The sequence below is a fragment of the Erithacus rubecula genome (assembly GCF_903797595.1).
Source record: "Erithacus rubecula genome assembly, chromosome: 20".
NCBI lineage: Eukaryota > Metazoa > Chordata > Aves > Passeriformes > Muscicapidae > Erithacus > Erithacus rubecula.
The window spans coordinates 3085951-3108176 of NC_136672.1; the positions used below are offsets into that span (position 1 = coordinate 3085951).

The following is a 22226-nucleotide window of genomic DNA, read 5'->3' on the forward strand; positions in this document are numbered from 1 at the left end:
CAGCTCACCACCAAGACGTTAAGAACACCCAGGAAGGTTCATGTTCCTCTACATGACACACCTTATTAGCTAGAAAGTTTATACTGTGCTGTCATCAAGAGAAATTTTAATAACGTCCTTTCACAAGCAAACCAGAAATTCAAGTAAACTAGGATTCTCTTGTTTGTTTAGTATTTATCCCCACCCAATTAAATAAAAAAAAACCCTATAAATAATAGTCTGAAGCCGACAAAACCACAAATGCAGCACAAAACAAAAGCTGTGAAATCATACTGAAACCACACTGAAATCTAAGTTTTCAGTTCTACCATGCACTGTAGAATAAGAAATATTTCATTTTGGGGTGCTGCAACTCCAAATGTAGAATCACACACAAATCCATCATCAGATCATGAGATTTTAGCTAACTTTGGGTTATTTTGCTAAAAAAGTTTCTCCCACATGCAACTTAAGCTGCATGATCCCTTCTAATAACAACTGAAATTTTACAGCTAAGTAGTGACATGTAAATTTGAATTAAAAATCGTAACAGCCAAACTGCAGCTCATGAACTACAGCATCAGTATTTTTCAATAAAATAAAATAAAACATTGGGTTGTATTTGCTGGTTTGTATTCCCACTTTAAAAATGTATAGGAATAGTATATTAATCATATCAATATTTATAAAATGTGACATTCCAGAAAATAACTGAAAGCTAAAAATATGTTGAGTCTGAGAGTATTTGCTCTATCCCTCCCTGCTCTCTGGTGAAAGCAGCATCAGAGTAGCCCCATAATAGGTATAGGTTGAAAAAAAGTGGGTTTATACACCCTGGAACTGCACATGGCACAACTCAGGTCCTGCTACTGGATTCTATCAGAAAAACTCTCAAGAAGACAAGAAAACTGGCTCAGAATCTCTGGTGTAAGTTTTGAAACTAAAGCAGAAAAGGAAAAAATACCTGGCATGAAAATCACTTTTAAAAGAATACATTTGGAAAGAATTACAACCACAGCATCAAGCAGAAGCTGAAGGTGCATTTTGCATCCCTGTGAGAATGACTGACAGGGAAAAGAGTCCCCATTAAAAACCCTCCCTTATAAACTGTTCATCCCTTTGCCTACAGTCCCAATTCCTGCTGTTTCCCACTTCCCCCAAGATGTTTCACTGCCCAAGGGCAAGGATGGGAACCCAAAGAAAGATCATCCTAGCTCCAGACCAAACAGCACAGGCCACAATAAATATCTAAAAATGGGATCTGCAGTTGCTATTAAGTGCTGAGCTTTTATTCTTTTCCCATACAAGTAATTTGCTCCAGTAATTCTGAACAAGTGGCTCCCAAACACCAGCACAATAATCTGCCCAGACGTATCTCTGGAGTCAGGGACTGGATGGTTATGAAAAACAAAGGCACATTTCAAAGGTGTTATTCAAAAAACATTAAGACTAATAACTATTCATATGGGATAGAAAAAAATAATTATGAGAATATTGTAGGAGAATCACGTCGTGTTTTGGGGCACAGTGTGAGTTACAGCAATTCTATCCACATCCATTTGCCCCCTTCTGGGAATGGTGTGGAACAGCCCAGCCCAAACATGCTGATGCTGAGAGCCAAATCCTTCAGTAACTTGTTATTGAAATTTCAAGTGATCCCAGAGAGCAAAAAGGACTTTCTGAGCTCAAAGCCACATATCCAGACACAACTAAGGTGACACAGGTGAGCACTGCAGCTCCAAGGTGTTTCCTGTATGTGTGAATTAAGCTCCACCAGCTCCATGTCCACCAGTATCCACATTCACCTGTGATCATGCTGCTCTCCTGGAATAAGCAGGGAGCTCACAGAGTGATAAAGCACCTCTGCAAAGACCTGCAGAAATGACTGGTGATGGAAAACCAGTGGCCAACCCCTGGGAGCAGCACTGGAGTCCTGAGTGCAACCAGCAGGGCCAGTGCTGGCATCAGAGCAAAGGGGCAAGAACTCTGATTAAAGTGGAGGTGATAACTGGAGCACACACTAATAATCCAGGGAATGGAATCCTGAAGGGGAAAACAGAAATGAGATGAGAGGTGTATCCAGATCAGGGTAAGTTTACCCTGCTTGGAAACAGACTTTCTGCAACTGACATTTTGTTTTCTGTTCAGTGCTAAAGCTGAGAAAAAAATTCATATAAAAGCACATAAAAGGAAGTTTGTAACATTTAGAGAAGGACAGAATTATGCTACAGTAATTACATCCATGAAGTTCAACTACAGCTAAACAACACTTACTTCTTACTGAATTTTATATAGAACCTAGAATAAAGAAATATATTTTACACCAAATACCATAATCCAAATCTTCAGCCCCACAGAGACACAAAAATAACCACATTTTAAAAAAAAAGGCAACTTGGCAGAAACATATCAATAAATCCAAATATTACTATGTCAGTCCTGGTGCTCTTAATTAATGTGACCTGTGCTCAGGTAAATGAAAAAGGTGCTACCAACAGGGGACTGGGGCCACTGACAGGACACTCAGGATGTGATTGAGTGAGTTAAAAAGAAGTGTGGAAACAACATCACTGCAATCATGATTCAGTATTTCTGCAAGTCTGCACAAACAGGAGTTCTCATGGTCCTGTCTGGGGTCCACCAATGAATCTAATCCTCCAGATCTGGATTTTTAATACCATCCAAGCCCCAAGCAAAGGAGAATTTACATGAGCTGTTCTTTTTCTTCCAGTTCTACTTCACTTGCAGCTGATTTCACTGACCAGACTGGAAAGAGCAGCTTCCAGGAAGCAGCTGGGTTTAAAACATTTTCTGTGGGTCAATGCAGCAACTGGACATCACATCTCCCCTCCAAACACAAGGTCAGGCAATGGGGACAAGGAGGGGAAATAAAATCAAAGTTCCAGTTCTGACTGTTATCCCAGTCCAGTCAGCTCTATTGAGGGAGACCAACAGCTTCCTCTAGATGTCACAAATTGAGATTTTCTTCCAGAGACATTTCTGAATGCAGACACTGAAAGACCTTTCTCCCTTTTTCCCTTAGAAATTTCTAATACACAACATTTTATTCAAAATAATTTACAGCTAAATGGCAGAATTTATCCCATCTTAATCCAAAGGATTTACAAATAACTCGAGAGTATTGTGACAGTAACACTGCACCTTTCATACTGCTACACTACATTACAGAAACATAATAATAAAAACATAATTAAGGAAAAACCAAAACATGCCACAAGAGCCACTTAAAATTAGTGATTGCTTATAATTTCATTTTTTTTTCCCAAAAAGTTACACCAGCCCAGCAAGAGGAAGCATGGTGACCTGCATACCCACATAGGGAAGTAGATGTCTGTAAGTAATTCCACCAAGCCAAAGGCAACACCTTTCAAATTATTTTTAAGACATTGTTTTAAAGACTGATTTTCAAACAACTTTTATCCACTTTCTAAACTGGTTTTGTAGAGACAATTTCCTTAATAAATTTCATTCCAAAAGATCTTACTTTTGCCAACTATAAAATCCACCATACATTTGAAAGTTTCAGTAATCTGCAGCTGTCTTGTCCACACATCAGTGGATGAAACAAAAGGGTTCTCACGTTCAGTGTTGAATAGAAGTTCTAACATCTCTGTAATACTGGAATTAGTAGCCAAAAGCCCCTTTGCTTATGCATTAACAGGAGTGGTTTTTATAGAGAGCTGTAAGTATCAAAATATTTTCCTTCTTCTAGCCTGGGAGAGGAAATCATTTCACTGAACAGCTCAGCCATGTCACCAGGTGACTGGCACCCACACCGAGAAATTTGTCATTTACAAACTCAAAAAACACATCTAAAGCCAGTCCCAGCACTTATCAGTGGGTGAGCAGTTGACTTTCCCATTTCACTGCTGCATTTCACAGGTCCTGAGCAAACACAGAGCCATGACAATCAATCCTTCCTGCAGTGACTCCTTTCACTTTCCAGGACCTGTACATTTGGCTGTCGATTATAGACAAGCTTTGGCAGGTTCCTGTGGCAAGCAAGCTTGGAGTTAGTTCAGTCCCGCCTTCAGAAAGGAGACTCATGAAGGACAAAAATTTAAATAAAAGCTAAGAGGGGGAGGGAAAAAAAAGAGCAAAAATATTAAAGTTACAAAGGCATTCAATAAAAATTCAATTCCCAGAGTTTTGGGGCCACAGTTCCCAGATTTTGAGGCTAAAATTCCCAGGTTTTGGGGGCTGGAATTCCCAGGGTTCAGGGCTGAGTCTTCCATGATTTTGAGGCCAAAATTCCTGGGGTTTTGGGGCAGGGGTCTCAGGGTTTGGGTCTCAAAATTCCAAGGATTTTTGGGGCTGAAATCCCAGAGTTTTCAGCCTGAAATTCTGTGAGTTCTGAGAGTCTCTAATAAATGACCAAAATTATTTTTTAGGCTTTGCTACTCCGTTCGTACAGTCAGCTCTGTTGCCCACAAGTCACTTGTACAAAACTCCAATATCCTCAGTGTTAACTAAGCCATTTCTGACCCCACACTGCAAACTGGCTGCCAGAGGAGCAGCCAGCAGAGCTGAGAGCAAAACTTGGTTGTTGGAGGGCACGGAGCGACGGGAGCTCTCTCGATAGCCGAGATGCTGAGGTAATGCTCAATGAGAGCGGTGGACGCAAACAAATGAATCGTAGCTGCAGGCTGGAGTAATATCAGGTGCATCTCTACACCCCGAGGGCTCAACTCCTACTCCTACACGCTCAGGTCCCTCCCCTGGAACAGCCTCCTGCAGTTTCACTCAGGGCTCAGGCAGAGAACAGGTACTGCTCTCCCAGCAGTGACAGCTCCAGCTCAGCGCCCGCCCGGCGGCTCTCGGACACCCCAGTGCCCGGTGAGTACCTTGCTTTAGAGCATTTCTTTCATAAAAGCTGCTGGGATTCAGGAGGAAATCTGAGCTGCTCAGCTCCCAGCTGTCCCAGCAGCCAGGGTTACTCCAGCAGGTGCACTCACGGCACCACTCTCAGCTTTCAGCAGAAAGTTTCAACAAGAGAGGGGAATATTTCAATCTGAGAGAAAACCTGACTCTTGCAAGTTTTTACAATGATTAACTATTGTTGGTGCAAAGGGTTTTCAGCACCTTTTACTTTATTTTTTTTTTTAATTCAGGGAGTTAATATATTGAAGTATGACAAAAAGGTATATTGCTTAAAATCGCTGTATTTGCTCTGCCAGTTCTGCTTCCTAGAGTTGTGACGAGTTCATCTAAAACGCTTGTATGAAAATGATGTGCTCCAGTTTTGATTTATTAATTTTTCCAGCTTCTGGAAATTTAGCAGAAAATAGGATGGTTTTCTATTTTCTAGTCAATTAAAGCATAGTAAGGCATTGATTTATTAACTTGGTACATAGGAAGATTTTTATTTCTCATCCATGCTGCCTGAGCAAGTCATTTAATCCGTGTTTCTGAGCTTCCCCTCGCACACTGGCACGCACACGGACACACACACAGCAGTGCCCGTGGCTCTGGACCTCACACACACACACACTGCCCTCCCAGCCCACTCCTCTCACCCCTGTTTCCTCCTAATTAACAAACAGTTGCTTTAAAATTTATCTTTCAGTTTCAAGGACCTGGAAGTTTAGAAGGGAGGGGTGGTTAATCGCTGAAAAAATCTCAGCTAGAATAAAACTCACAAATCTTGTTCTTGCAACACCCTGGGTAGGTGACAATGGCATGTCCTTGGGTTATGCAATAATGCCACATCACAATATTTTAATTATAGCATGTCCTTCAAAATGTTCCACCCCAGTGAGTCCTCCTGGTCAGAGAGATCCACATCACCAGAAGGAGCCTGCAATAATAATGGGGTGGGCATGAGCAGCTGTTACGTACTTTGCTGAAGCAGTGTCCTAAAAAGAAATGTAATTACTGTCCCTGCTTGTAATAAAAGACATTCTGAAATTTCCTCTTTGATCAACTGGGCATCTTAAACAATTTAAACTACTTAAAACTCTAAAAAAACAACCTGGACAGATATATATGCACATATCTATGTGTGTGTATGAATACACATGTGCATCTGTGTGTATACACTTATCCCCACGGACATTTTTTGTTTATATATTTACACACAATGTTCAACTACATTCCTGTTTTCTGAACCTGCCAACAGGTTAAAGGAGAGGAGGGAGCAACAACCTGCTTTTAAAAATAGAAAGAAGGAAACTTGGAGCAGTCAGTCTCAGGCTGGAAAGGGCGACAGGTTCGAAAGCCATGAGGAGGTTACTAGTGACAAAAACAAACAACTAAGATAACCTCAAGTTTAATCAAGATTATCTGAATAACCTGTTTTCAGTAAAAATATAAATAAATAATACTACTGCATTTCAAAACTGGAAAATTATAGAAATACATAACTGCATTTCTACAATCAGATCTACAGGAAATAAATTCTCAAGCTAAAAAACCAAAGTTGTGTAAAAATTATTCTCCTACTGAAGATTTTTTTCCCCCTTTATAAAGGGTATCACAAGTGATGGCATTGAATTTAAAGGAAATTTAAAGGAAAAAGAAGGAACTGCTTATTTTGATATTTTCTTTCCAATATTAAATTCTAATTTTGGCAGCACAAAACATACATTGTACAGCTGTTTTTAACATTATTTATATAGGGACAGTTTTAATTGGTTGTACCTATTTCAAACCATTAATGTCATTTTTGACTGTGTGATCAAATAGTTTTAATGTTTTTTTAATAATAAAATATGTCTGTCTGCCAGATATTCCTGTGCCTTAGAGACCAGAGCAGGAATTATCCTATTTGTCTAACTTTAGAAATATTTTATTACTGGAGTTTTTAAACCATGAAAAAAAAAAAAAGATTAAATAGTAAAAGCGAGAAAGAAAACATTCACCTGGCTGGCACTGACCTAAGTTTAGGAAAGGTAAACACCCTTTAAAATGAGCTGCTCTCTGCATCTCACAAGTCAGAGCAGCAGGTTCTGGAGCCATCAAAACAAATTAAACAGAAAGAAATAAAAAGCTGTTGGAATGTTCTCCTGCTGTACCCATGGCAGAGGAGCTCCAAGGCTTGAAATTTCTAACATTAAAACTGCAACAAGGCATTTTATCTTGTTAAGAAATGATAGTTAATACTCTGTCCAACAGGAATAACTTGAATCAAAGTTAAATACCAAGTACAAAGTCAGAGGGGGGAGGACAGGACACACAGGAATTTTCATTATGAAGCAAAGGAAAGCTGGAAGAACAAGGAAATCTAATTACCATCCCTTTATTATAAATGCTGCACCTGAATGCAGATTGGGACTTTATCATAAATGCTTCACCTAAGAAAGCAATGGGGTTTTGACAACAATATCTTTTTTTCAAGAATAATTAGTACAAGCACTTCCAAGAAGATATGAAGAATAACAGGTACAAACTGACTTGACCCAGTGTATTACAAACTTTCCATGTTAGTTACACATCACTAGTTAAAATAAGTGCAACAAACTCACTTAAGGCAGAAGAAAAAGCCCAGTTCCCTATCTTGACCTCTCCTCCTATGTCTCATTATTTAATTTACTTATTTTTAATGTAAAAATATTATTTTTATATTTCAAAGGATTTCTAGCTATTGCTATTTGAAATATTTCAAAGTACCATATATGATTTTTTAAAAAATTGGACTACCTTTTTAACCATACTTCAATGATGAGAATTCAACATGCTGATGCATTTTTCCTTGTTGCTCTTACAGTATCAGTATCCACCTCAAAAAGCCTCATTAAAACCCCAAAAACAATAAGCTACTTCTCTAGAAATTCCTTTTTTATTAATCTGAAGCACATTTAATCATTTGTTAATTTTAGGAAAAAGCTTGATTATTTTTTCTAATTGCAGAGCAGCTTTGCATTTTTAAGGATGCCTTCAGAAAAAGTATTTTAACAAAGTTAATACTTCTATGACATCAGAAACATTTAATACAATTTGCTAGAATTACTATACCTGATGAGCCAAGCAGCAATTCTGTAGCTTTCCCTTCAGTTTTCATCATGTGTTGCCTGTTATTTTCTGTTAAATAATCTCTGATTTAAGAAATGCAAAACATCTCTACTTGAATTAAAAATCTCACAGCACATAATTGCCAGCAATTCTTTTCATAAACTTAGTATTTTAATACTACTAATTCAAACTTCTATGTAAAAAGCTTTTTTTTTCCAAAAAAAAAAATGGAGCTATCTCGTCACCCCTCCAATTAGTATTCCTGTAGTTTCGGGTAACACAATAGATACAGTAGGTGGTTTTGCAACAGTCATCATTTTGATAATGATGCTTGTAGTTCATGATGAAATCATCAGTTTTTAGATCTCTGCCATAACACATCCTATAAAATCATGAGAACTTGACTCTGAGAGTTTCTCACGCCTTCAGAATCAGTGAACATAATGGAACAAGCCGGTACAAGCCCTCCCGACTTATCTACCCAGCAAATCACCGGGCTGGATAAAGTATCCACAAGCTTCGTTTTTTCCAGAGAAAGGCAGATAGATCCTCCCCCTATAAATCAATTACTGTCTGACACTTTTTCCCCCGAGTTAATACGCTGGGGTGCCCCTGTTAACCATGTGCAATCTGTGAGGAGCAACGCAGCAGGAGGATGGGAGACGTGTTTATCAGGCAGAGGATTCCATTAGTCAGACACTGCAGAGCTCATTTCTCTTAATTGAATTAGGAAGAGGAAGAAAATCGGTGTGGTTTTATCCTTCGAGAGATTGGGCACTTTTGAGGTATCCATTGGGATGGGGCTGTTGGGAAACGGCACAGCAGTGAACAGAGGGGTTGGTCAGTCTCAGAAAGAGCCCAGTCAGCCGCCCAAGAGCGACCCGGCCACCCCACCCTGGTGTCACCAGAGCAGGAAATTCCCTCCCCGCTCTCCCGGACCGGCCCGACAGGCTCACCTCACAGCAGCCCCTGCCAGGACCTGCCTCTTCCCATCCCACCCACTCCACTCCTCTCTCAACAGCTCCTCCTGCATTTCTACTTTCATCTTCTGAATGAATGTTCCTCCAGCTTTCAAAGAGAACTCCCCTGAGCTGGCAGCACTGGCAGGTGACAAGTGCTGCTGCTGGAAATTAGGCCACTCGTGTGACTGTGTTTGGGTGCAGGAGGCTGCCAAAGGTCAATGCCCATCTAACTCGGGTCTGACACCCTTTCTACTCTGTTTTAAAAAACCCAAACAGCACAACATACGCAGTGTGAGGGGGAATGCTCTTAAGAGAACACACTACTTTGTGTTTAGTTCCAATGTTCCACTACAACTCATTTTAAACTTTGTGTTTCAGTTCCTGCCCTGCCAGTGGCAAAAGCCTTGTTTTCCGGCTCCCTCTTCCCCGAGACACCGTAGGAGCTGCCTGCTTCTCCTCACCTGGGAAGAAGGATCCCAGAAACCTGAAAAACCGGAAACATCACGAGGCTAAAACTCAGGGAAGCCAACCACAAGAAAGTTTTTATAAAGAACCATTACATTTAATTGTTGAAAGCAGAAAAAGAAATGAGTCTCCTCAAAGAACGTAAACCCAAGAAGCCTCATTACATCCCAAGACCACCAGGAAAGCCGTTCAAGTACAAGTGCTTCCAGTGCCCCTTCACTTGCAATGAGAAATCCCATCTCTTTAACCACATGAAGTATGGCCTCTGCAAAAACTCCATCACTTTGGTATCAGAGCAGGATCGTGTCATCAAGTGTCCCAAGAGCAGCTCCCTGGAGCCCAAACAGATCAATCAGCTCGAATCTAGTGTCAAACCAACTTCTTCTAAATCTGTCACAAACGGACTGTCGAGCCTGGATTCAAAGCCTCAGTATCCTTTCACAAAAGAAGATGCCAAGGAAAACGTTGAGTTACAAAATCAGGCAACAAACACAGCAATTCAAGGACAAAAACCTGCGATCCCAAAGGAATTAAGCCCTGCCAGCTCTGCAGCAGAAGGTGCCATCAGCGTGCAGCCCCTGATGGAGGGCATGGTGAGGCCCTCAGCCTTCGTTCCTGTCGGAGAACACCGAGACAGCAAAGGCCCAGAAATCCCTGAGCCATCTGAAATCCTTTCCCTCTCTAACAAAAGTTCTCCTTTTCACACCAAGTCTGCGTTCCACGCACCAGCTCACCCGTGGAAGGCAGGTTCTTTCCTCCCAGAATTTCCACATAAAGTTGCTCCCACAAAAGGCTTTGGTTCCATTTCACCTTACATGCAACCAATGATTCCTGAGTACTCACCCCATTTCTATGAGCACCGGCTTGCTATCTACACACCTTACCTGCTCCCAGGCAACTCAGAGTGTGAAAGCTCTGCTCTCTCTGTCTATGGAACACAAGACCAAAGACACTTCCTTCCCCACCCTGGGCCACTTCCAAAACCCCTAAATCCATCAGCATATGAACACTATCGATTGTTCCAACAATACCACTCTGCTCCACCCATACCATATGGATTTTGTAGGCCAACAGATCCTCCATTTTACAGATTTTCACACGTAGCTGGTATTAACAGGGATCAAAACTCTCATCTGATGGAAGAAACTACCTTGCTGTACCCAGCTTCTTTAAGCCCCTCCCAACAATACCCTCTAAGTTCACATAAAAAACAAGCAGATTATGAAAAAGAAATGACACTGTTGCACACCAAAGGGAACCCTAAGGATGACCAAAATGAAAGAGAGAATGCCAAAATGAGCCCTCTCGCGGGCAGCGCGGCAACTGGCTCCCCTGGCAGACCCAGCCCCACCAACTTCACCCAGACAAGCCACACGTGTGAGGGGTTGTTTGACCTCTCCAACAAGTCATCCTCCACATCCCTGGGCAAGTATGACCAACCAGAAGAAAACTTTACAGCCTTCAGACCTGTAAGAAAAAGCACTGAGCAACAGCCTTCCCTTCAAGGTGTGCAGGCACAGCAGGAGAGAGGGGATTCACCTAACAGGTAAAATAACACTTGGCAAATTCTTGTCAGGTTTGCTGGGGACACACAAAGACAGATGGGCACATTTCATGCAAGGCCTGTCAGATATATTTAGATTTACAGCAGTGAGTTAATATGGTCTGTACTAACTGTGCACAGCACACGAGTGCTACAGTGAGCAGACCATTCATTCTCCTTAAATGTACCAGGAATTTCTGCTGTGTTTGTGTACTTCTAATGCGTTTGGGAATTACTTCTGTTACAGTGATGGGTATGGTGAAAGGGACTTGGGGGATTTAGAAGGGAAACAACAGAATTGTCAGACTTCTAGCCCAGAAGTCTAGATTTTTTTCCTCTTCCTGCCCAATTCCTCAGCTCCAATTTAAAAGAGCAACTGACAGTGAATTCTCTTTTCTCCTCGTTTCTTTCAGCATCAATGTCACTGACGAAGACTCACACACACAGACTGACAGCCAGAACAACGCGGGCTCACTGTCCAACACAGAAGAAGACACAGGGATAGCTCCCCTCAATCTTTCCAAAAAGGCTGACACAAGCACAGGACCTACCCACGAGCACATGTACAAAACCCCATCCAAAACAGACAGGCAGAGCTTCCTGGAAATGCAGGACATGCCCCTGAACCTCTCAGTGAAGGATTCCTGTAACACAGCCAGCCTGAAATCATCCTTCCACAGCCCATCCCACGACACCAGCGCTGCCGCCTCTCCCAGCAGCAGCAAGGAGAGCGCGGCGGCAGAGCCCAAGAACGCCAGCAGCAGCAGCAGCTGTGACAAAGGCTGTGACTTGGGGCTGATGGAGAGCTGTGATGAGCAGAAGCAGACAGCAGCAGTGGCTCTGTGCCAGCTGGCTGCCTACAGCCCCGGGCCGGGCAGGCTGGACGGGGACGGGCCGGGCGCGCAGGAGGCGCAGGGCGCGGAACCTGCCGGCGCCGCCGACTGCCGGGACACGCCGGGCGGCGCTAAGGGGAGAGCACAAAAAAGGACAAACCAAAAAGAATCTGCCAAATCCCAGCAAGCTGCTAAGAGGGTCAGGCCCAATGACTGCAGCAGAGTCTTCACTTTAAGGAAGAGAACAAGAGTGTCCTAATCCTCCTCCTTCCAGTGAGTTTCTGGTTATCAGCATCATCATGAAATTTTCTACAAACCCTCACTCATTGGGACTGGCCCGTGACAAGATACATTCAATCTCTCCATTGTAAATAGTGTTCATAATTTTATATTAATATTTTTAAGGAATTGAACTTTGTCTTGTACAAGCTCAGGTTTTCATGAGTGAATTTTTGCATTCATTACTAAAGCCAAAGTAAATCAGATGAATCTTCAAGGGGTTTTTGCAATTGTTATGATGTAAAATAACTTTTACAACTTTTTTTCTTGAAAGAAGTTTAAGCTCTAGAAACAATCCTGCTCAATAACATACTGTCTTAGTCTTTTTTCAGACTTAACTTCATCTAATAGGGGGTTTTTGGTCTTTTTTTTTTTTTTTTTCCTTTGAAAACCTTGTGTCACTGTGCAGTAGTTTAAACAAGCTTAAGATTAAAACTGGCTTTTTAGAATGTACTGTAAAAACTGCTGTGTATGGATGCACTTTGCCATTGTGCCCTAAGACAGAGCAACAGACCAAATTTAGTTACTCAGAGGCAGATGCCACTTTAAAGAAACTGCCCCAAACCCTGTGTAAGCAACCTCTTCTTGCACTGACTCAGAACAAGATTCAAGTCAAACCAAAGAAAGCCTGCACAGGTTTAATAAATGCAGTTTATGTTCAACTTTAAGTAAATCACTATGAAAACAACACTGAAAATATGAAGAACTAAGCACTCCAGGTGCCTGCTTTGCTGAGGTTAGACAGACACTGGGCAGCCTTCAAACTCCAGGCCTAAAAAGTTATTTATATAATTTATTTCATCTGAGGAAAACTCTCCTGGTGAAGGTCTTGTTTCAGTATATGTGTATCACTCACTATCAGTTTCTGTGTCCTTCTACAGCCATAAACTATTTCCAATTTCTATATCTGTGTATATAAAATGGCAATTTTTCAAATAAATCTTGTGGTCTGTACTTAAAATATATGGAAAGTCATTAATGAACACAAATACATTTACTACACTCTCTATATTAAAGAACAGTTAGCAAGAAATTGCTAGCTATATTTTAAACTGGCAAGCAGAATTTTGGGACCAAATCAATCCCAATCAATTCCAAAAAAAAGGAGCTTTCTTCAGTGATGGAAATTCATTATGTGGATTAATTAATCCATATTTTATTTCCAAATAATGAAGCTCAGAATTCCCATATTTTATTTCCAAATAATGAAGCTCAGAATTCCCTCTGCCTTAAAGCTGCTGTCCAGCTTGTCCAAACTGCTATAAAAGTTTAACTAAAAGAAGGCTGATCCCTGTGTAAATTTACACAGTGTAAGGAGACAAACCCAGAACAAGCATTATTCCCATATAACCACAGGTACACATTTCTCACTGCTCATTGCTCAGGTGAGGGACATCCTCATCTGCCTGAACATCACTAACAGGTGTAAACCTACTTAAGGAAGTAGAGCTGCATCCAACACAATGCAGAATTCCCAGAATTTTTTTAACTCATGTTTTGTGCTGTGCTGCTTTGAGCCAACAAACATTAAACAGTAAATGACAGACTTAGTTTCTGAGGTAAGAAAAAAAAAGAGATACACTGATCTTTAATTTTTCACAGAGAAAAGTATCTCTCACATTATCAAAAGACAAGAATGTCAATGTGAGTTTGAAAAAAGGCAATGCATTAACAGAGAAAGCCCAATTAACTGAATGACAACAGCAGGGCAGCCAGACAGTGTGAGGGACTGAGCTGTACATCAGCACGTGACAGAACAAAGAGAAAGAGCTGCTTCCAGTCCAAGATTAAAGCTTCAATCTTAGGGTCAGATGCTGCTAAATCCCTAATTTCCAAACATGAAATTAGAGTCATGTGTCACCACTGCCACTCTTCACACTACCTTAAGCTATCTGCCTCACTCATCCCTAAAAGCAAAAAGCTTCAGCTACTATTATCCACAATTTTAAAAAAATCTCATGTATCTCTTTACTTGGTAATTTGAATTTCTATCATGTGAACAAAGAGAAACTTTCTGGTGTTTCTTCCATAGAATTCAAGTATTTATTCTCCCCCATCTCCATACAAATATTATTTATAACAGCCACCTCCAGTGATGAAGTCTACCTGATCTGCCTTCTTCAAATTAAATAAAAATCCATGACATGAGGTTATCCAGATTCCCTGACAGAGGTGTACACTTTTGTTTTTGTCAGAATTGGAACAGAGATTTACCTTTGGAGGACATCCCTTTCATGATTCCCCAGCTGTAAGCTGGAAGGTTTTTAACTGTTTCACTTTTATCATGCAAGGGAAAAGTAATGAAAAAAGGGAAACCAACAGAAGGCACAAACTCTCACATGCAGCACATGCTACAATGGACATGAACTCTTTCCATGGAGACAGAGTAATAAACTGTATTAAATGCCACATTTTACAGTACATCTTCAAACTAGACAAGATTTAGCACCCTGAATTACTAGTATAAAACACCAACTTTGAAACATCTTCTAAATTTAGTGTTCAGCTTCTCTGTTCAACACAGGAGCACCAGATGGGATCCAAAGAACCATCCAGAACAAGACACTGCTGTAAGGGCACCCAAGGGGGGTGTCAACTGCTACACTGTGCTTTTGTCATTCCCACTGTGTATGGCATTGACCAAAATCACATCAATATCTCTGTAGTTCAGTGTATACTGATAACTACAGAACAGACAAAGAAACAATTCCTCTGCCCTGTTCATTTTCTTTCCATCCTGCTATTTCAAAAACCCATTTGAAATATAAACAATTCATGTATAAATTACATGAAACTGGCCTTTGAAATTTAACCATAAACAAACAGCAGAAGCTACTGGCTTTAAAGTGCAAGTTAGTCATCAATTATTTAATATATTCTGCTTAAATAATGACACTGACACAATATGGAGACATGCAGAATTGTTTTATACAACTGCACAAAGAAACATGGGAGGGAAGAAGAAAGAAGAAAACCCCAAGAAATTAATTCCATTTTGGAAAGAAATATTTATTAAGTATAAAAAAAAGGCACACCCAAGCCAATGCTTTAGACAGAAGTAGTTAAATATCCCCATGAGCGAATGTTTTACTGCAGAACACAGTACTTCAGTCATCACCCAGCACACAGACACATCAGCAAATCCCAGTCTTTTGCCACACATTTGGTGCCTAAGAATAGAAATGGTTATTTCATGAACTTCCATTCAGCAAGTCCAACTCACCATCTGGAATTCGGGAAGGGAGCAGCAATCCTCTCCTGCCCAGCTCGGCCAGGGCCAGGCACCCCCCGTGCCACGCATTGTCTGTTTCCTGGAAACTAATGCCACAGCAAAAGTTATGTTAAAACTGCCCTCCCTCTCAGCATTTCATTTCTTATGGTGAATTCCTAACTTTTTAGTATGTTCTTATTGTGTTATTGATGCCACTGGACTTGTAAAATAGAAGAATGACAAGTTGAACGTTTTCCTTCCCATTTATGGAACATAAAAATTGCTATAAATATGATTAAATAAGAAAAAAACTGATTTATGACTATAAATGGAACTCAATACAGAAGATTCAATACCTGAAACTCATACAGAAAAGGAAAATAACTTCTTAGTACATGGGCAAAAGGTGCAGATTTACAGAACATACCCAAAATAACTAATGAGTTTAGTGCCAAATGCATCCCTTAACTTGCAGAAGAGGTTCAAATGCCAATTCCCAGCAAATCCATTACAAGAGTTTATGAAGTAAGCAAATAGTGTTTTTTATCCACCTTTGGAAAACAAAAACCAGAGAAAATTACAGTGAAAACAGAAAAAAATCCCCATATGGTAAATAATTTTTAGTGGGCTGGAAGATAATGGAGTGAAAAGAGGAACGGTGGCATGCTGCAGGATTAAATCTGAACAGAATTCATTTTGTATTACACTAGGAGTAGGAATCTGAGAATAAAATGCTGGACAGCCAGGGTTGGTTGCATCAAAGCTTCATCTCTCCCAGCACCACCTTTGCCATGGCTGAGACAGGGGCTCAGCCAAAGACAAGGAAGGACCATCCCCTTCTTGCCCTCCTGGCTTTGGCAATCAGCAGCACAGAGACAGCTCAACCAGGGGCTGGAGACAGATTCATTATTTAATAACCTCTGAAGGGACTCTCTTCCATTAATTTGTATAATCCCTTATTGAACTCCCTTTACACTTTTGGTTCCCATAACATCCTGTGGCAATGACTTCCACTGGTTAATTATAATTGTGTGGAAATGCACTTCCTGCTGCTTCCCTGCTCTGGCACCAGGGAGAGAGTGAATGGTAAACAGCCTCCTGCTCTCCCTCCTGCTGGCCTATTTACAATGGAGACACAGCAAATCACATCCCTCCACTTCTCCTTCCCATCAGTTAAACCCCTTTTCAGTGATTTAGTTTTATCTCTTCTTTTCCTAGTATCTCCAACATTACATTTGTCTTGTTTTCCCTGCCAGCTGCTGAGCACTCCCCTGACACACTCTGACAGATCAGTGGCTTCCAGGGCTTTGACAGTGAGCAGCATTTTGCCCCAAGTACATCAGTTTGCATGCATTAGACATCATATTTTATATGACATTTACTGTCATAGTACTTCACTTGGGTTCCTGTAACACTTTTCTTTCTGTCACTTTTAGCTCTCACTACATTAAATCAACTTTAAATATCAGCTGGTTTCCTCAGCCCTTCATTCCTCTTTATTCCAGGATTCTTTATGTCTATGTTGAACAACACAAGGCTCATGCCCCAGTGGAACTGTGCTGACAATCTCACTACACTGTGAAAAATCATCACCTATTTCTTCCCTGACTCTTGTCTTTTGATATGTCTCCATGTAACAAATCCTTTATTCTTATCTCAAGAGGTATAACCAAGTGCCTCTGATGAGCAACTGATTTATTCCTATTTTGGTCACTAGATATTTAGTGCAAGGAATCCAAGAGAGGTTCTCTCTGTCCTTGCCTACGTTTGTTCCCAGGTGTTTCTGAAGAAAGCAGGTCACTCAATTACTAGTTGAATTACTCATCCCTATGACTTGAAAAACAAGGAAAGAAAACACAGTGAGTACAGGTCTTTGAAGCTCCAGGGATAATTGAGATCAGCAGCACCTCTTAAATTAATCACAGCAACACAGTGGAGGGATCATCTAAGTGGATACTTTCCTTGCAAGTCTTTCAGACTTTATATCTTCTTTTTCTCAAATGTATTATCCTTAGAGCTGGTATCCTTTATTAGTACTCACAACCAATGTTAAAATACTTTTTGAAACTAAGGACAAAGCTGAATGACAAAGTGCACATGACCAGCATTTCTTGTCAAGAAAGAAACCCTTTTTGTTATTGGCTTGCTCTAAACCACTTGTTTAGATTTCAGGTACTCAGTGCAGTAGTGATGAGCAATTTGGAATTAAACAAAAGCACGTGATACTTATTTAATGATTTTGTCCTTTACATGCTGTACATAATGCAAAGCCATGACATCCAATGCTGAAGTGCACCATAAGAACATCCCACAGCCCTGTGCCCCAACTGGAGTTTCCACTGGCCCCAAATCCTCTCTGACCCAGGTAACAGCACATCCCTTAGCCAGCCTAAGAACCAGCACAAAGCAATACTCTCCAAAACACTGCCCAACTCTGGCACATCATGGGAAAGTTCATAGACAAGGAGCACACTTCTTGTTCAGGTAAATAATCTCACTATCCACAAGGTCCTATGGCAAGAAGTTTTTACAGTTTAACTGTGTGAATAATACTACTCTGTCTTTATTCTAAACCTGCCACCTGATGTTTGAGTTTGCTTCTAGTAACACAAAACCTAAAGGGCAACCACATCCACACCATTCCCAAGTGCATAAATCTCTATTATCCCCTATTTATTCCTCACTCTCCCTACATGTTTCAGCCTCCCCTCACACAAAGATTCTTTCTCACCTCTGGTGAACCCCAGAATATCATTTCCAGCTCTAGTGAGTTTCTAAGGATAGACACTAAACTCAAGACATGAGTCCTGGGCACACCAGGAATCTCTAAAGCAGCAAGTTAATGAGCATTTTTAAATCTTTCCTAAGCTCAGCTTCAGTCCTCACACATTATCTTAGTATGGGGTCAAGAGGACAGATCAGAAATAATTTCTTTATTGAATACCCTTAGCCCATCAGTGCCCTCAAAGATTTTGAAATCTGAGAGAAGGACAGCAAGAAAATTTACAGATATTTAGACCTTCTTTCCTAACTGTTGTCCCCATGTTCCACAAGCAGACATCTTTTACACGTCAGTAAAGTGTGAAATAAGATTTTTACCTAAAACAGTCCAACAGAGACCCAATCACATCATCTGCTAATTCTTTTGGAAGTCTTCCAGTTATTCTACCAATTCTACAGAGGAAGAAAAAAAAAGAAAAGAAGCATTCAGTGGATCATTGGTACTACAGCTGATTGGTAAATTATAGAAAAAAAATTAGTTATTGGAATCTTTTTAACTTCGAGATGCCACCCCACTGCCCCAAGACTGATATCCTTAAAAAACAATCTCAAACTTTAAAAAAACCTACATAGCAGTGAACCTCCCACAGAAATGCATTTTAAGAGAGAAACAAAGAAAGCATTTTGAAATGTTTCTTTGAACCCTTCAAATTTTGTCTTACCCAGAACATCTATTTCCAAACCCACCTGAAACTCCCTGAAAACTGACCCAATTTTCATTCAGAGAAAGAGACAAATGTGTCTGTGCACCCTCCCACCACTGGCTGTGCTAAAACCATTTGCAGCAAATATTGGCAATACACCCAAATTATCAATCAAGGATTACAATGTATTTCTGTATTGTTTACAGCTCAGCAGAGTCACCACTCACCCTTTGGCTGCAGACCACCTGACGATGGTGTCTTTGTCTTTCAGGCCAACCAACAATTGTTCTGCAAATAATTTTATTTTTAAATAAGATTATTCTTATTTAACAACAGAAAAAAATGCTTAAGATGTTCAAAATTCATTTGTCTCCTTGTATAAAAATCTTTGTATCTAGATTTCTGCTATTTGTCACATAAGTGTGACTTGGAATTAAAAGACAAGAGATAAGTCACAATTGTTTATGGAAAGAGATTGCAATTTTAAGTGCTGTATAAGATTCAAAATGGAAGTCATGGTTTTTTTGTGGAGGTTCATTAGATTATTCAGTTATAAAAGTCCTCTGATGCAATTTTTGCCATTTATTTACAGAATACCCACCAGCCAGCTAGCAGAGGACATGCTGTACAACTGCATATTAAGGAACAAATGCTGTTCCTTTGATACTACCACAGTCTAAAAATTAAACCATAATTCTTCAGCTTTCATGTGACATATTTTTTGTTGTGTATTTCATTACAAATTTTAATTCACCCTTCCAGTTGTGAAAGGCTCAGGACATCTCTTCTATATAACTGGATAAAATTGGTAAATTGCATTTTACTATGTTTATATCTCCACAACCAACTCCACAATAAATGCTCCAGTACTGAGCTTCTGATTGACATGCTGAAATCCAAACCATTTGACAACATACCATCTATTTCAATCAGACCAAAGTTTTAGACTCTTTCCAGCTGTTCACACTAGCACAGATTTTTTAGCATATTACTTTTTTAGCCCCAAGCAGATCATTTTCCAACGTATGCTTAACTTGCAGCATTGCAACAATTTCTCTGCAGCTTTAACACACCTACAACATTCTCAATCTCTCCTGGAATGTCATACTCCTCCTCATCATCAGCTTCAGCAGCAGCAACTTCTCTCTTCTGGTTCTGCACAGCAGCAGCCTGAGCCTGCAGGTTGGCAGCCAGGGACCGACAGCCACGCTGGTACCTGCACAGCAAACACACCTCAGTGATTTCTCTGCCTTAACTTCCAGCTGCAAAAGAGACACACTGCCACAAAGTCTGGCTGACACCTTTCTACACCTCCCAGAGCTCTCCAGCCATTTAGTGGCTGCTTTAAAGGAAAGAGAGAAATATCCCATTCTCCTTGCTCCTGACCCAGTTGTCTGTTCTCCAAGGTGAGAAGAGCCAGACTATTCAAATAGTTCCTTTTCATTATCCCTCCCTTTCCTGTTTCACTATAACCTATTTTCCACTGCTAACAACAAAGAGAGACAAAATTCCCATGCCCCAAAAGTCTCTTCAAAAAGTAAAAAAAACAACAGTAAATTGAAAAAAAAAATTAATAAAAATCAGCTTATTAAAAATTGCTTTTTAAATCTCAAAGTCAGCTTAGTACTTTCTGACCAAGCTGTACTCGAATATTTAGCCCGTGGTGTAGATGCATTCTTACAAAAGATAGACTTTACATGCTAAACTGACTTTTGCCATTGGGCAAGATACATTCTCCACCTAAAAAGAATTTTCTATGCCTAAGGATGTTCTCAAAAGCTGGTAAAATAAATACAATAAAAATAGTCACCAAGGGAGCCTGCAATTTTAAAATATCAGTGCGAGAAATCTAAAAAAGAGTTTGCCCTCTGGCAGTAAGTAAAACCAGACACCAAAACCTGACTAATATGCAAAACCAGAGCAGGATTGCAAACCACTTTTCCCCTGTGAACTTTCTATCGAATCAGGGTAGGAGCAGGTAATGGAAAAAGTTATGTTCACTCTTACAAAACTGTACTAAATCAGCTTCAGGAACAAAGGTTGCCCTCTTCCCATATTTAGTGAGTTATGCATTATATAGGAACAGGCTTCTGCTTGTGCAATGTGCAAAGTCAGATTTGGCTTTTCCCAGCACTCACTTATGTACCAAAATTGAAAAAAAATACAGGAAATTAAATACAGTGGAAGAATCCTCCTTTTTCCAAATAATTCAAATGAAGAATATGTTCATTCCCACAGGGATTTCTTCTTCTTTAAGGGAAGGTTAAGAGAAGTAAATCTATGGATTTATATATTTGTAGTGAGTTTTGTTCTTTTTGATTTCCTTTTTTTTTTTAAACTTTTCAGCTTTAAACTGACCTCCACTTTGCCACCTTTGGTTTGACAAATGTCAGCCCGAGCCGCTGGACCAGTTTCATGCCCAGTTTGCGCAGAACCATCTGGTTGCTTTCTGACAGCTTGCAGCTGTCAAGACACTCCAGGACAGTAGCAGCTGTAAAAGAAAAACACACCAGAAAAATCTGCTTTTAAAAACACCTTGCTATGAACATTTTCAAGTTCTGAATGTTTTTTAGGAGGTTTGTATTTTTAAAGGCATTACTGAAATACAAATGCCTGATGACAGTGGTGAAAAAGTGGCAATATCCTTCATTGCCCAAAGAGGGGAAATGGCTTTAAGGATCACTTTTGTTTATGAGCATTATAATCTACATAGTCAGCATGTTTATGCCTCTGATTCTCACTGGAAGCAACACAAATCCAAATGTCTTTCAGGGTCTAAGAATTTTCAGTGATTTAACAGAACCAGGAGCTAAAATTGTCGTTCATTTACTCAGAAAATTTCCTGCATGCTGAGGAAGCTTTCCCTTTCCTCATTTAGTATTTTCAGGCAGCAGCAAAGCCTGACACTGAAATTTTTATGATGATGGATGTCCAGAAACATTTAGACATGAGAAACACTGTGGACATGTAAACAATCATCCACAAAACCTCTCATTTGGGCACATCAAAGGTAACAAAGTTATTTGTCCAGCAAGTAAAAAAACACAGAGAAAGGAGAATCTTGGGTTAATGAGCATAAAGTTCCAGGATTCAAAATTTTCACAAGGAAGTCATGGCTGTTACAAATAAAAAAGCCCTTTTGCAGTTTCATTAGGCTGAAAATAATTCTTCAGAAGTTGACCATTAGCTAATAGAGACTAATGACTCAGGCTCTGAGAGAGCCACTGTGCTCCCAACAGCCCTGCACAGATGGAACCACAGCAGCCAAAAACTCTGCAACCTCCTTCCCCAGTCTCATATCAGGGGTTTCAAAATACAGAGATCAAAGAAAGTGCAATTATTTCAAAGCCTGAGACAGTGTAAGACATGATTTACAAATCTCCTCAAGCCTTTAAAAGGCCTGGTGATGCATCCTGATGTACTAAAATAGGAATGAAATAATCCATGCAGACAACAAGCCAGTGATGATTATTATTATTTCTTCAGTACCTTCCAGTAATCTGAATTTTCTGCAGTTCTAAGAGCCCAAGAGACTGATAGTTTAGGAGGAAAAGGCTG

At 40.2% G+C, this 22226-nt stretch overlaps 2 protein-coding genes across 4 annotated transcripts in view; one reads left to right on the forward strand and one right to left on the reverse strand.

Moving 5' to 3' along the window:
- TBCD (tubulin folding cofactor D) overlaps nucleotides 1-22226 on the reverse strand; it is a 126496-nt gene that overhangs the window by 85311 nt on the left and 18959 nt on the right. For all 3 annotated transcript variants that reach the window (XM_079323503.1, XM_079323505.1, XM_079323504.1), the window contains exons 9-13: nucleotides 21027-21159; nucleotides 19742-19884; nucleotides 18896-18956; nucleotides 18343-18417; nucleotides 15256-15350 (exon numbers count right to left, since the gene is read on the reverse strand). In XM_079323503.1, the coding sequence (XP_079179629.1) occupies nucleotides 15256-15350; nucleotides 18343-18417; nucleotides 18896-18956; nucleotides 19742-19884; nucleotides 21027-21159 (507 nt within the window). The remainder of the gene's footprint in view (nucleotides 1-15255; nucleotides 15351-18342; nucleotides 18418-18895; nucleotides 18957-19741; nucleotides 19885-21026; nucleotides 21160-22226) is intronic.
- On the forward strand, nucleotides 4397-13034 carry ZNF750 (zinc finger protein 750). The gene is made up of 3 exons (XM_079323590.1): nucleotides 4397-4836; nucleotides 9291-10923; nucleotides 11334-13034. The coding sequence occupies exons 2-3, from the start codon at nucleotides 9500-9502 to the stop codon at nucleotides 12010-12012; spliced, it is 2103 nt and encodes a 700-aa protein (XP_079179716.1). The 5' UTR covers nucleotides 4397-4836; nucleotides 9291-9499; the 3' UTR covers nucleotides 12013-13034.

Excerpts from the sequence above, each read along its gene's own strand:
- ZNF750 (XM_079323590.1), top strand. The coding sequence starts at position 9,500 with ATGAGTCTCCTCAAAGAACGTAAACCCAAGAAGCCTCATTACATCCCA. Across the intron at positions 10,924-11,333 it reads AGAGGGGATTCACCTAACAG|CATCAATGTCACTGACGAAG; the intron begins GTAAAATAACAC and ends CGTTTCTTTCAG.